Source organism: Chelonoidis abingdonii, chromosome 8 (assembly GCF_003597395.2).
Source record: "Chelonoidis abingdonii isolate Lonesome George chromosome 8, CheloAbing_2.0, whole genome shotgun sequence".
In the NCBI taxonomy this organism is placed as follows: Eukaryota; Metazoa; Chordata; order Testudines; family Testudinidae; genus Chelonoidis; species Chelonoidis abingdonii.
In genome coordinates, this window is record NC_133776.1 from 96,349,506 (window position 1) to 96,364,454 (window position 14,949).

Consider the following 14,949-nt stretch of genomic DNA (forward strand, 5'->3'; position numbering starts at 1 on the left):
CTTAATTAATTAATTATGCTAATCCGAAACCCAGGCCACATCAGCTGATTTGTGCTTTTAAATCTCCTGATTCCAGGGAAATTTTCCAAGTAGATTTTATATCTTCCAGTAAAGGATAATGAATTTAGCTGGCTATGTAAGTGTCTTAATTTAACTCTTTGTTGGGACAGTCGCTTAATTAGAGCTCTTACTTGCCTTGCTCAGGGGTATTACAGTTAAGAGGACTCTAGTATATTATTAATGGAGGATGGCTTTAACATTGACTGACGAACTGCCCCCCAGTAGCGTAAGCCTTCTTAGCAATGACATTGCTCCTCCCAGGAAATATTTAAATGACATGGAGGTGAATATGCTGATGAAGATGTAAGTTTATAAAATATTACGAATTTCTGGTGCAAAAACTCAGCATTGGTTATCACAGGATGTTGACACTAACAAAGAAACAACTCGTTTTCTGACATACATTCAGGTTACATTGGCATCCTTGTCTTGCCCAGGCTGTTCAAGATCAGCTGGCATTTTCTCTATAAAGGAAAAAGAAATAGCAAACACAGTGTAAAGGTAGAGTTAGGGTAGTGTTTAAAATCTCCTTTGCTCTAAGCTAATGCTCTTGCTTTCAAGTTTTATCATTGACTGATGACCCTTTTCACTCCATTGTTAAATGTTACTTATTATGGGCAGATTATGATATCCTCACACAAGGGGAGCAACACTTTACTCCACCATCAGTCCCATTCATTTCAATGAGGCTACTTGTGAAGTAAATTGATCCTCTATGCAAGATGGGTGGCAGAATCTGACCTATGTGATCATGCAGAGACCACAGAGCTAAATCCTGCCCATCCTTCTCCACTCTGGCCTGGCAGGATAAGATTTTTCAGGTCTTTGCAATGGATCCTCAGCTCCTGTGAGCAGGTTAACCTGACTCTTTGGTTGGTTCCTCCATGCACCTAACACAATAGAGTTTTTGCAGAGGTGGGGCTGACTGGAAGGAGTGGGGGCAGAGCCAGTGGATCCACCAGTGCACAGATCCACCTGAAGGAGCAGTGGGGGCTATTGCAAACTCAAGGGTGCAGTATTGGCCACGGTGAGACTCCAGTGTCATTCTTCAGCCTAGGAAAGAGGAAAGGATTTTTCCTTCTCACCGTGCAGATCCCCTATTTCTCCCATGCCATAAAATTGGGGTGATACCTAATAAATTGAGCCTGTTGGCATAGTTTATTGATCTGGAGGCTTGCTGCCAGTGTTTATTACTATACAGTTAAAGAATAGATACTAAGGCAACAACATTAACTAAAACGCCGATGTAATACTCTAACAATTAACAGTTTAGATGAACTTTTAAATCAAATCCCTACCTTTCTTCTTCTGCTTGTGGCCTTTAGCATCTTCTCTAAGTAAATCCAGTAAATAGCCACCAATGTTTTCACTCGTATCTGTTTGCTTCTGAACAATTTGCTCAATTTCTTTGTTTGCTCTTAGCAAAGGGTTGGCACACTTACTGCAACACATTAAAACTGCAGCTGAAATTGAGTCCTATCCAAAGGAGGAAAGATCACAAAGACCTAGAGTGAAATCCTGACTGGCAAAACTCCCATTGACTTGAGTAGGGCCAGGATTTCAGCCCTAGAAGTTAAAGGAGTTTCAGGCTAGGAAAAGCACCTGGACAGACTTTGCCATCTCTGAGGTTTTCTTCCAAGGACTTCTCTGCTTTTTCATTATATATTCCAAACCTCTTTCCTATTCTTCTCTAAAATCCATTTGCATCAACTACCTTAGTTATCATATTATCTTTGAACTAGAGATGGTCATATTTATCTTGCATAATTTTGAACCAGCTGGAACAATGTGAGTTCAGATGTTTCACTCAAATTTATTGGCTTCATATTTTACTAAGGAGAGACTGAACAATGGAAGCAAAGAGGAAGAAAGGGGGAAAAAAATCTTATGAAAATGTAGATACTGTGGATCAAATCCTTGGTCCCATTAAATCTATTTAAGTGGTCATCTGGGATCCCCCTTGTGTAGATCACATGGCCAAGGAAACGACCATGGAATTGCACTCCAACAGTCCCTGGTTGCTGGAATGACCCCTGAGGGGCTGTTGTAGCCAATGCAACTTAGACCAGCCCTGATGATCCCGGGTACCAAAGTATGGATCATCAGGAGAATGTTTGTCAAGGCCTCCTCCTCTATCAACAGCCTTCTCAAAGTACCAAAACTCTATCAAAGTTACTATGTAATAGGTTTGCTTCTTTCCTAGAATTCCAATATACAATGCTGGAAATTAAAACCATTTAGCATCTGGTTAATCACCACATTACAAAAGCCCTCTTAGTAAAAGAGCAATATTCTTAGTTAAACTGTATAATGAAAAAAATACAAAAAATGCAAAAATAAGCATTTAAACTTTAACGCGAGTTCTCTCCAAAAGAACAAACATGAATTCATTTTCAAGCAATTTTTTGAAGATCATATTATGCTAATTTTTTGCCTCCTGGTTCCAGAGTCACTGACAGCTCAGTGTGGCTCTCTGCATTCTGAATATCAGCTGTTGAGCACAGTGTAAGTTGTAATGTGGCAATTGGCACAGCAGGATGTGTCTAAATGTGGAACTCTCCAGCAAATAGCCATCTGGCGAGACGCAGCATTAGTGGGAGAGTGTGTGCATATAGACTTTCAGGGTTGGAAGGCATCTCAGGAGGTCATCTAGTCCAACCTCCTGCTCAAAGCAGGGCCAATCCCCAGATAGATTTTTACCTCAGTTCCCTAAGTGGCCCCCTCAAGGATTGAACTCACAACCCTGGGTTTAGCAGGCCAATGCTCAAACCACTGAGAGGTGTGTGTGTCCCCCCCCACAGCCTCCTGGTATCTTTTTAGTACAGCAAATTGCAGAAAATATTCTTAAGAAAAACATGGCAGTTCTATCACCTTAACCGAGCTATTTGTGTTATACGAAGTGTTATCCATTCAATATGAATGTCCATTTTAAGAGAATAAATCTTTCTCCATTACTATAACAGAATAAATATTCTGAACGGCACCATAATATCAGTACTGTAAACCATTCATATAACACTCACAATGTTTCACACACTCCTGATCCACAATTGCATGTCACTGCCTGTGCAGTAGCCATTTTTCTGCCATAAATAACTTCACCATTTTGCAGAATTGCCTTCTAAGATTGAGGTGAAAAGAAAAGGTTTTGCCCTCCCTCTACTCGTGAGGAGAGATGGGGCAAATATGGGGCAGTTTTCTTGTTTCCCTCCACTTACCCTTATATTACAAAGAGCAATCAATCACTCTTAGCACTGGGGGAATATTCTCTCCACCCCATTTCACTGTTGTTTCGGAGTTTTCTCTGGATCTAGGATACCTGTCAGTGGACACCATGGTGGACCATCATCTAGACAGCAGCCCATGCTGGGCTGGACAAATGTTGGCTGAGTTACTGGAGCTGCTATTCGTGCCCTCACCCCAGCTGGGTATGCAGCACTGCAGCTTCCCCTTGAAATGACTGAGGCACTGCCAGACGAAGACCAAGATTGACAAAATTATTTAGGCACTTAACTCCATTGATTTCAATGGAAGTTAGGCGCTTAAGTATCTTTGTGAATCTGGCCCAAAGTGGCCATTTGGTTTGTTCTACTTCTTGTTTGCCAGCTTTGTGTTCACAAATGGTACTTTTACTCTGGGTTAGGGGAGGAAAATGGGGGAAATAAGAACACAAGATTGGCCATACCGAGTCAGACCAAAGGTCCATCTAGCCCAGTATCCTGTCTTCTGACAATGGCCAATGCCAGGTGCCCCAGGGGGAATGAATAGAACAGGTAATCTCCAAGAGATTCATCCCCTAGCTCCCATTTCCAGCTTCTGGCAAACAGAAATTCTGGCAAATTTCTTTAAATGGTTAAAACAATGTGGTACTGGAAAGGGCCTAGGTGGGTCACTCCCCACTCATTCCCACCCCCATGTGTGTCCTGGAAGCACCCCTCCTGCCATGCTCTCACTTCTGCTGGGCCAGGACAACAGCAGGCACTGGTATGTGGAGCAAGATCAAGGTAGAAGCAGCATGGAGGAAGTTTCCAGAGCTAGTGAACCAACAGGCAGCAGGGAGAGGCTGGCTGGGGCTGCAGGAGGGGACAAAGTTGGGAGAGCAAGTGCACTTGGTGGAGCCGAGCAGGGGTCGGCGAGCTGAGAAGGGGAGAGGAGAGAAAGGGGTTGAGGAGGGGGAGCAGAGGGCCGGGTTAAGGAAAGGGGAAAGCAGGGGTTGGAATACCTCCTGCTCCAAGCAAGCAATTCTGCATGGAAGTCCTTGCAGGCAGATCTCTATGGCTACTTAAAGCCCCGTTCAAGTAAATGGGTTTCTGCACTGGTGCATGGGTCTTCCCAAGCAAAGACAGTTGCAAGATTGGGCTGAAAGGCTACAAACCTGGGTCTTTGGAAGGGGTGACTGTGTACAGAAATAGTACATGGAATCTGTTACCTGAACATTTTCCAAGTCAAATTATTTTTACTTTTTATCAGGGTTCTAAAATAAAACCATTCTTTTTTGATGTTTATACAATAGACTTGACTGCTTTGTGCCCTCTTCCCCCTTAATGGCTTTAAACACATCTACAGTCCACACTTCCAAGTTACTGCGGTAGTGTGATGTGTGTTTAGTTCAGCGTCACACAATATTTTCTTACCTTCCCTGTAAATATGTACAGCAGAAAAGTGGCAGACATCCCAAAATAATCATTCCTCCTATTCCAAGTGCAAACATTCGCAGTGTCAGCTGAAGTCCTGTTGGTTCAATAGAAGTATTTATTAATTGTGTGTGATCTAGAGAGCTAGATTCAAGCATACTTGACTGATTCAATAGAGAAAACAACATCTAAGAAAGCCAGATGTATTTAAATAGTCCTGTTATATGAGCAAAATAAGCAGATGTTAGAAATGAATCCAGATTTAAAAGATCAAATCCGGAATCTGAACTGAATCCAAACATCACAGATATTTGACATGTTCAACTGGAAGCCTCTGATTTTTTAGAAGTAACTTGCAATTATGTAATGAGGCTCCTTTAAAGGTATTTCAAATTGGGCACACAAAAATTAAGACACATAATTAAGACACACAAAATCACCAGCCAGTCATGAAAATTTAGGCTGCTATTCCAGTTCCGAACCACCTTCAGGGGTGCTGGAACAATTTTTATAGTGGTGGTGCTGGAGGTGTTTAATCAAGCTGTAAACTCTCTATATAATGGAAACCACTTCAAGCCAGAGGGTGTGGCAGCACACCCCAAGATCCTTAGTTCCAGCACCTATGGCTACCTCTGCTAGAAATTACCTTTCACCATTGCAGTATTGATGTCTCTAGCTTTTCAACATTTTCTTAGGGACCGAGCCTGTTCCCATTAAAGTCAATAGCAAAACTCCCAAGATCAAGCCCTTGAGTTGCTTACAGAAATGTGAGTGCCCTGAGTCTAATGTCTGTTAAGTGTTTGGTCTTTTGTCAACAGATCGATCTCTGCTGTTATTTTGCACACAGCATGTGTTCCCAAGGCCATAAGCGTGTGTGTTTTCTTTGGACATATGTTGTACATCCTGGAGTATTCACATAGCCAATTAATTTACATACAGATAGCTAGATGAAATACTATGCCCTTGATGTTTACTTCCAAACAATAAAAGCTTAAATTAAATGAGGAATCAAGCAGTTGCTGCTAAATAAGCATATTTAATGTTAACGTTCATTTCAGTGTGCGCCCTGAACTGAACTGGAGAGCTGTAATTCACTGTATATCTTTGCTCTCCACTATGGTGAACAGTCTATTTACACATAACATAGCCGAATCATGGACTGAATATTATTAAAGACTTTATGACTGTGTCATGACTCTCACTAATTTACAGATTCTGGTAGCTTGACTCACAGTAAATAGTACCTTACTCTGTGAATAGTTCCCCCTCAAGCTAGTGGAATCGCTCCTGGAATAAGATGCTACTAAACTGGAGTAAAGGTATCAGAATTTGGCCTTACTTTGGTTTGCTGTTTCCATTATTAGCGCTGTGTGCTCAAATAAATGGAAATTGAATAGTAAAAATGTTAACTTATGAATATTTCTTTGGGGTTTCATGGAAATATGAGGCCAGATCTTGATATCAATATAGACACCCCAACTAAGGAAGACATCATTCAAGCCATCAAATCCTCAAAAAACAGGAAAGCTCCTGGCAAGGATAACTTGCATGCAGAATTGTTCAAGGCAAATCCCAAGTTAGCCGCATCTATCTTGGTCCCTCTATTCACATGAGTCTGGGAAAGAGAAAAAGTGCCAGGTGAGTGGACCAATGGGGTTCTAAGTGAAGATACCAAAGACAGGAACTCTCAGTGGTGTAAGATAGGAGTAGGCAACCTATAGCACGTGTGCCGAAGGCAGCAAGCAAACTGATTTTCAGAGGCACTCACATTGCCTGGGTCCTGGCCACCGATCCGGGGGGCTCAGCATTTTAATTTAATTTTAAATGAAGCTTCTTAAACATTTAAAAAACCTTATTTACTTTACATGCAACAATAGTTTAGTTATGTGTTATAGACTTATAGAAACAGACCTGCTAGAAACATTAAAATGTATTACTGGTAAGTGAAACCTTAAATCAGAGTGAATAAACGAAGACTTGGCACACCCCTTCTGAAAGGTTGCCAACCCCTGGTGTAAGATCATACTCCGTTATCAACTGCCTCTGTTATATGCTGTTCTCAGAAGAGATCAAGCCAGTTTTCAGAACAGGCGTGGATCCACAGAGCAGATATTCACTCTATGAAACATAATAGAACAATGCTTACAACGGCAATGGCAACTCTACATAAACCTCAGACTCTGAAAAGGCTTTTGATAGCATTCACAGGACCAGCCTGTGGTGCATTCTGTGGCCATATAGAATTCATCTCCGTATAAACAATATAATTCAAAGCTTCTATTCCCACTTTACATGCAGTGTTGATCACAGTGAGCTCAGTTTTGAAGTTAAAACAGGAATACGTCACAGGTGTGTCATGTCTGCAATCCGCTTCCACATTGCCATTGATGGGGTAATGCAGCGTACAGCAGAAGACATGCAAAAAGGCCCTGAATGGACACTCTTCTCATCCCTTGAAGACCCGGACTTCACAGATGATCTTGCTCTCCTATCACATACCCAACACAATATACAAGAAAAAGCAACTTAACCCAATGCATTCAGCCAGCAGATTGGACTGAAAATCAGCAGCAATAAGACAGATATCATGGCCTTTAATGTTGCCTCACCATCACCAGTACGGATAGAGGACCATGTTTTCACTAATGCAGAAACATTCCCATATTTGGGCAGCACCATCAGCCAGGACAGTGGAACAAGCCAGGACATTGGGAACAGAATCAATAAAGCCAGGAACACCTTTGGAGCTTAAATACTGTCTGGAAATCATCAAAATACAACATCAAAACCAAATTCAAGATTTATCAGAGCTGGGTACTTTCAAACACTACTTTTTAGTGCAGAATGGTGGGGCACGAGAAATTATGACATGGCCAAACTGTCTTCATTCCATACAACCTGTTTCAAAAATCCTCCATATCTTTTGGCCCAGAACAATCTCACACCAAGATCTATTGACACAGTGCAGCCAAGAAGATATGAGCACCATCATTGCCAGGATGCTCTGGAGATGAATTGGCCATGTGCTTCGGATGGAAACTGTTTCCATCACCAGAGTAATAATAAGACGGACATCTGAAGCCAAGCAAAAACTAGGCCACCCGAAAAAAACATGGCAAAGAGCTGTGGAAGCTGAGCTGAAAAACCTGGGGCACAGCTGAGCTGAAAGGCTTGCCAGAAATAGACAGGAGTAGAGGAGCTTTGTCGCTGCCCTAAATACCAGTGGCATAATGGGAACATGATGATGGTTTTCAGCTCACATAAACTGGTGTAGCAGCATTCAAGTCAATGGAGATATGATAGTTTACATGAGCTGTAAAGTTAGGCCAGTCTTCCATTCAGACCCACCTCAACTAGAAATAACCTTCCATTGTAATACTGATATCTGTAACTTTTGCAGAGTTTTCTTAGGGCTTGATCTTGTTCCCACTGAAGTTAATGGCAAATCTCCCAGAACCACTCTCATCTAGTATCTTGTCTTTGACAGTGCTCTGGATATAAACCCATATCCATGAGGGTTGTCAATTAATCACAATTAACTCACGTGATTAATTGAAAAAAAAATTAATCTCAATTAAAAAATTAATCATGATTAATCACATTTTTAAATCACACTGTTAAACAACAGAATACCAGTTGAAAAATATTAAATATTTTGGATGTTCTTCTACATTTTCAAATATAATGATTTCAATTACAACACAGAATACAAAGTGTACAGTGCTCACTTTATATTATTTTTTATTACAAATATCTGCACTGTAAAAATGATAAACAAAAGAAATAATTTTCACTTCACCTCATTCAAGCACTGTAGAGCAATCCCTTTATCGGGAAAGTGCAACTTAAAAATATAGATTTTTTTTTTTGTTACATAACTGCACTCAAAAACAAAATAATGTAAAACTTTAGAGCCTACAGGTCCACTCAATCCTACCTCTTTAGCCAATCACTGAGATAAACTTGTTTGTTTACATATACGGGAGATAATGCTGCCCGCTTATTTACAATGTAACCTGAAAGCGAGGACAGACATTCATATAGCACTTCTGTAGCCTGCATTGCAAGGTATTTATGTGGCAGATATGAAGGGGTATACAAATGTTTAGCACATCTGGCATGTAAATATCTTGCAATGCCAGCTACAACAGTGCCAGGCGAACAGTGCCTGTTCTCACTTTCAGGTGACATTGTAAACAAGAAGGGGCCAGCATTATTTCCTGTAAATGTAAACAAACTTGTTTGTCTGAATGATTAGCTGAATGAGAAGTAGGAGTGAGTGGACTGGCAGGCTCTAAATATTTACATTGTTTTATTTTTGAATGCAACTATTTTCATACATAATTCTACATTTGTAAGTTCAACTTTCATGACAAATAATTTGAACTATAGTACCTGTATTAGGTGAACTGAAAAATATCATTTTTGGGGGTTTTTCACAGTGCAAATATTTTTAATCCAAAAATAATTATAAAGTGAGCACTATACCCTTTGTATTCTGTGTTGTAAATGAAGTCAATCTATTTGAAAAAGTAGAAAACATCCAAAATATTTAAATGATATTATATTATTGTTTAAAAGTGTGATTAATCATGATTAATTGCAATTAATGTTTTTAAATCTTGTGATTAATCATAATTTTTTAAATTACTTGATAGCCCTAATATCCGTATAAATCTCCAATATTCTCTGAAGAAATAAGAGTATCTAATTTCCAATAACTTTCATGCCTAAGTGAAAGTTAGATTGATGAAGACGAAAAGTAACAAGTATTGATTTCAATAGGAGTTCAGTGCCTAAATACCTTTGAGGATCAGACCCCTTGAGTCTTTCACTATAAGGTATGTTTTCCTGTCATTTAATCATTCCTTTGGCTTTTCTGTGAATCCTCTCCAATTTTTCAATATCGTTCTTGAATTGTGGACAGTAAAACTGGATACGGTATTCAAATCAGTGGTCACACAAGTGACAAATACAGAGGGGCAATATAACCTCTCTATTCTTTCTTAATCTTCCCGTTTATACTTCCAAGTGTTTATACATGAACCCTTTTGGCGACAGTCTCACACTAAGAGCTCATGTACAGCTGATTACCACCATGAACTCTCAAGCTTTTTCAGATTGCTTCCCAGGATATAATTCCCCATCCTGCAAATATGATCTGCATTCTTTGTTCTTAGATGTACGATCTTACATTTGGTTGTACTGAAACATACATTATTTGCCTGTGCCCAGTTTATTAAGCAAATCCAGATCATTCTGTATCAGTGATCCGACCTCTCTATTACATTGTATGCAACAAGCTATAGCTTACCTGACAGAGTGGTACACTGAAAAGTTAAGGTAATAAACAGAACAGAAGAACACAGAATCTGAGCAGATGATGCATTTAGCTAAGAGAATTCTGCAACAATTCACAAGACTTACTTACGGTCTTTGAGTGGGGTATAGCACTTCAGTTGACTGCTTTTTTTGGAAGAGTGACAACATCTATTTTTCAGACAAGTAGTCTTGTTAATATTCTCTCCTGCGCGGCAAGCAACTACTGTTTGATCTTCTTTGGGACGACATGCTTTCAAAAATTAAAACAAAGCATGTTGTTTCAGTTCTAAGAACAATGCTCAATCAAATAATTACATAATTATAATTTTATTAAATAATTATACATTTGTATATTTTATAATGTTATGATAATTATATATATTCAGCATGTTTTGATGGGGAATACATTCAAGGGAATGGTATAATCAACTTTTTGATATGGAACAATCACTCCATATTAGACTGTAAATAGCACAGTGTTGTGTGTTTCCATTTTGAAAAAGAACTAGAAACAGAGATTTTGTTTTCTGATCAGAGATCTTCTCAAAGAAAATGCAACACAAAAAACCTCACAAGTTTTAATTCTAATGTATGGTTTTCTGAAAGACCTACCACACGGTATGTTGCATCTACCTGTATATCTCTTTGCCTGGTACTTAATGGTATGCTCCTACTGGGAAGTCATTTTCAGCAGGCAGGGACAAAAACTTAAGAAAATATCATCCAGATGGCTACAGTACATTTGAACTATTTTTAAAATTTTGCTGTTTAATAATGAATTTATTCAGAAACTCTGTATAAAGGTCTTAAATGTATAAAATATTTATGAATAATGAGTCTTCTCCAACATGTTATCTGCAGTTTACTTTTCTGTAAAACTGGCATTTTCAGTGTTCAAGAGAGTGACTGTATTTCCCAAACAACGCATGTATACTTTTACATAAAAGAGTTAGATACCAATATAAACATTAGAAATTGTTAAAAGGGGCCTGAGGAGAAGAGGACATTCAGTAAAACTACGACTACGTACCTTCCTTTGGTTATAGGACACTTACACAGGCATTGTGGGACATCATATAGATCCTACTAAATTCACTTACTGCATTATTGATACTGTACCCATTGAAGTAAATGGCCAGTTCAGTTAAATAATACAGGATCAGACATTTAAATCAGTTTCTCTATCGTGTCTATGGGGCTGGATCTTCAGCTGGTATAAATTGGTGCAGCGCCAATGACTTCCAGGGAGGTTATGCAGATTGACAGCAGCTGAGGATCTGCATACCTATAGTGCTGCCCATAATGGTTTTCCTTTTCCTTATTGCTCTCAGATCTCATTAGGGAACTACGCTTGCATTCCTTGCACATCTGAAAGTCCCATATTGCAATCAAAGGAGTACTGGGTGAGTGAAGACTGCAGAATCAGACCTTTTAGCATCAACTATCCTGTTATTAATGTCTATAGCAATATTCATGGATAAATCACATCAACTATTTCCTTTCACACACTGCTCTGCAAGTGTCCAGTGTTACATGGCATGAATATAACACTGCGAACATGAATATAACATGTCATTTAGAGTGAAGGACCTTACAGCAGGCAATAATCATTCAAGAATTAAAGCAAATCTGTGTTCCAAATGTGAATATAATGTCACATGGATATAATGCCACTTTTAATGAAACCTGCTAAATGACATTATAACAAGGTTTTACAGATTGGGTTGAATGTTTCAAATATGTTGAATGCAGGAAAAAGAGGAAAAGAGAGATAACAATACAATGATCATAGCAACACTTACTCACTGGATTGAAGAAATGTAATAGAGCTTCTGATATATCTTCTAGCTTCGTTTCAGGTTTGTTGGGTGCCACTTCACTTCTTTTTACAACATGCTGAAGTGGTGAAGCAAAACCTGAAAGCTCATAATGATTAGCTTATTACTATCAATATATACATAATTCCATGCAATGACATTTTCATACTGATTATCTTTTATTACAAAGACATTTATAGTCATTATGAATTGTGCCTACTGATAGCTAGCAGGGTTAAGTATAAATGTCTTTTTTGGCTGTATTCAATTATATTACTTCAATTTGCTTCATGAACCAAGATGAACAAAGAACTATAGCTGTGAAATTTAGATTATACTAAGAATCCTTTCAACCAGAAATTGTCAAGATCTAAAGCATTACTGTTCATATACAAGCTGTAGATTACTTAAAACCAGCCCCATGTAACAATAGATGTACTTCCTTTTCATTATTTATATAACAGCAGCCCATTAAGGCCTCACTTGATATCAAAATCTCTTTGTGCTCTGGACCAACACACCATAAGAACCAGTCTTTGCCCCACAGAGGTCACACTTTTAACAGCCATGTCTATACTTACACCTAGATTGGTGCTGCTGCAATCGATGCAGCGATGTCAATTTAGTGGGTCTGGTGAAGACCTGCTAAGCCGATGGCAGAGCATTCTCCCATTGACTTCTGTACTCCAGCTTCCCGAGAAGTGTACGGTAAGTTGGCCGGAAAGCGTCTCCCGGCAACACAGTGCAGTGTAGACACAGCTGTAAGTCTACCTAAGTTATGTCGACTTCAGTTATGTAACTTAAGTCACTGAAGTAGCGTAACTAAGGTCGATGTATAGCTGTAGTGGAGACCAGTCCAAAGTTAGAATAAAGGAAGTATCATCACTATCCACATTTGACAAGCAGTGAAATGAAGCACAGAGAGATTGCCAAGGCCACAGAGGAAATCTGTGGCAAAGGCAGGGGTGGAATCCAGATTCCCTATGTCTCAGGCCAGTGTCTTAACTATAAGACAATCCTCTTTCTTGGTACAACAAATAATTGAAAATAAAGAAATTCATTACACAATACTGCTAAGGCAATATTAACAACAGATGGTTAAAAGGAGAGGTGATGAAACCTGAAAAACAAAATGTAATGGATCACCAGGACTCATGAGTCAACACAAAGTTGAGTTCCAGCATCTCATAGCTGAGCTATTAGTGGCAGATATTGCAGAAATGTTGGTTGGCTAACAGTCATCTTACTTTTCAATAAAATTTGTAGCCATATCTTGAAAAACTATGAAGTTACATGTTCCCCTCCTGAGGCTGGGCCAGAGGATAAGATCCTACTATTACTAGCAGCTTATGGAGTTACTCCTATAATCAAGTGGCAGGGGCAACTGCTTATACTGCTGATATTCCTGGTCAAGCCTAGGTTTCCCTTTCTTCTGGAGAACAATCCAATCCTATTAAAGAAACATGCATGTGAGTCCATACTAAGAACAGAGAGAGCTGCGAAGCTAGAACTGCCCTGCACACAAATAGATCCCTGCACGGATACAAAATTTGGATTTGCATCCACCTGCAATCTGCAAAAATGATGTGTGGATATCTGCATTCGCATCCATAGTTGTGGATATAAAGCAGATATCTGCAGATTGGCAGGGCTCTACGCATGAACATAGCAGGTCATATGGAAATTCTGAATGTGTGTATACATGGCTGGATGTAAACTCTCCATAGACTATTAGGAGTTGAAGGTGATTAAAAAGTAATTTCCCCTCATGTTAGAGCAATGGGCTCTTCCAGATGTGTCTGAACCCTTTCAATATCACTCTTGAAAAGTACTCACAGCAGAGCAACCAGTGGCTCTTCCTCTTCCCGCAGGCAAAGTGTGCTGCATTTGTGGTGTGGCATCTCAAGGAGCAAAGGGTAAAATGTGAGCGTGGATCCCTCATATGTGCGTTGTTCTGTCATGCATGTTTGACGTTACAGGGTTTGCTTCTATTCATATCACACATTGCCTGACAACTTGGCTTGCCAAAAGTCCTCTTAACCCTTCTGTGCTACTTGCTGTACAGGGCCCAAATACGTCACTTCTTAACAGGCTTTCTGGCTCTCCTGATTTCACCCTTTGACAGGTTGAGTCAGACTGTAAAATGGGAACACTATAAATTATTTCTTTAAGGTGGAAAAAAATCTATAAAAAAAGTAAAAAAGAATAAAATTCAATACAGGTAGAAGACAACAGAGAACTATTTCCATCTAACGCCTGGACAGACAGGAAAAAGATGGGCTACAATTTGGGGAGAGAAATACTTAATTTTTTAAAGTTTAACATAAATCAATCTGCAGCATGACGTGCAATTTGAAACACTGGAATTTTGATAGCACTTGGCGCATTGCAGCCAAAAATAATGTCAATGAGCCAATATCTTAATTTCTCTAGTAAAATTACTTGCTACTTCTATTAAAATACTTTTCTCTTTGCAATACTCACTTGGACAGATGCTAGAAGACATCACCAAAATCACATAGCTCCCCCAAAACTGAGTGCTAGTTGCCATTTGCATCATTACTGCAATAAATCAGAGTTATACGTTCATTTAAGTCACCATACCTCAAAAGCCTTACTGGATTTTTCCTTTCTGCAGGTTTGTAAAAATACAGTATAGGAAGTTGAACAGAGAGCTGCAGAAGAAGGAACCGTATCTTCCTCCATTAAAGAAACAGAAACAAAGCATTTCCAAAATCCGATGGTCAGGGGTTTTCAAAAGTGACTAGAGATTTTGGGTATCTGAAATTTTGGGTGCTTAATGGGAGACACCTTAAAAGGGGACTGATTTTCAGAGGGAGGGCAGGGCGCTCAGCACTTTTTTTTGGAAAACAGACTCCCTTTGGGGGAATCTCAGAGGGATGTCTAAAATGGAGGTAACCTGTACTAAAACTCTGAGCCAAGATTTTTAAAAATGATTAAAGATTGGGTTTAAGAGGCCAAGATTGAAAAAGCAAAGCCTTTGGGTCTTGAGATTTTAGTTATAGCTCAGACAGTTAAGTTCTTCATCCTTCCAAGCTTGATCAATCAAGATCCAGTCAGAGAATGAGGTACTTTTGGATGAAGGCATAACAACT

The 14,949-nt window shown here is 39.3% G+C and overlaps 1 protein-coding gene across 1 annotated transcript; it reads right to left on the minus strand.

Annotated features, from left to right (window-relative positions):
• Window positions 1–444: 444 nt before the first annotated feature.
• Window positions 445–14,393, minus strand: FMR1NB (FMR1 neighbor). Its single transcript, XM_075068424.1, has 6 exons — window positions 14,318–14,393; window positions 11,819–11,932; window positions 10,126–10,266; window positions 4,695–4,791; window positions 1,359–1,501; window positions 445–524 (listed from the first exon to the last, which is right to left on the minus strand). Exons 1-6 carry the CDS (start codon window positions 14,391–14,393, stop codon window positions 466–468), a joined length of 630 nt encoding a protein of 209 aa, XP_074924525.1. The 3' UTR covers window positions 445–465.
• Between the last annotated feature and the right edge of the window lie 556 nt (window positions 14,394–14,949).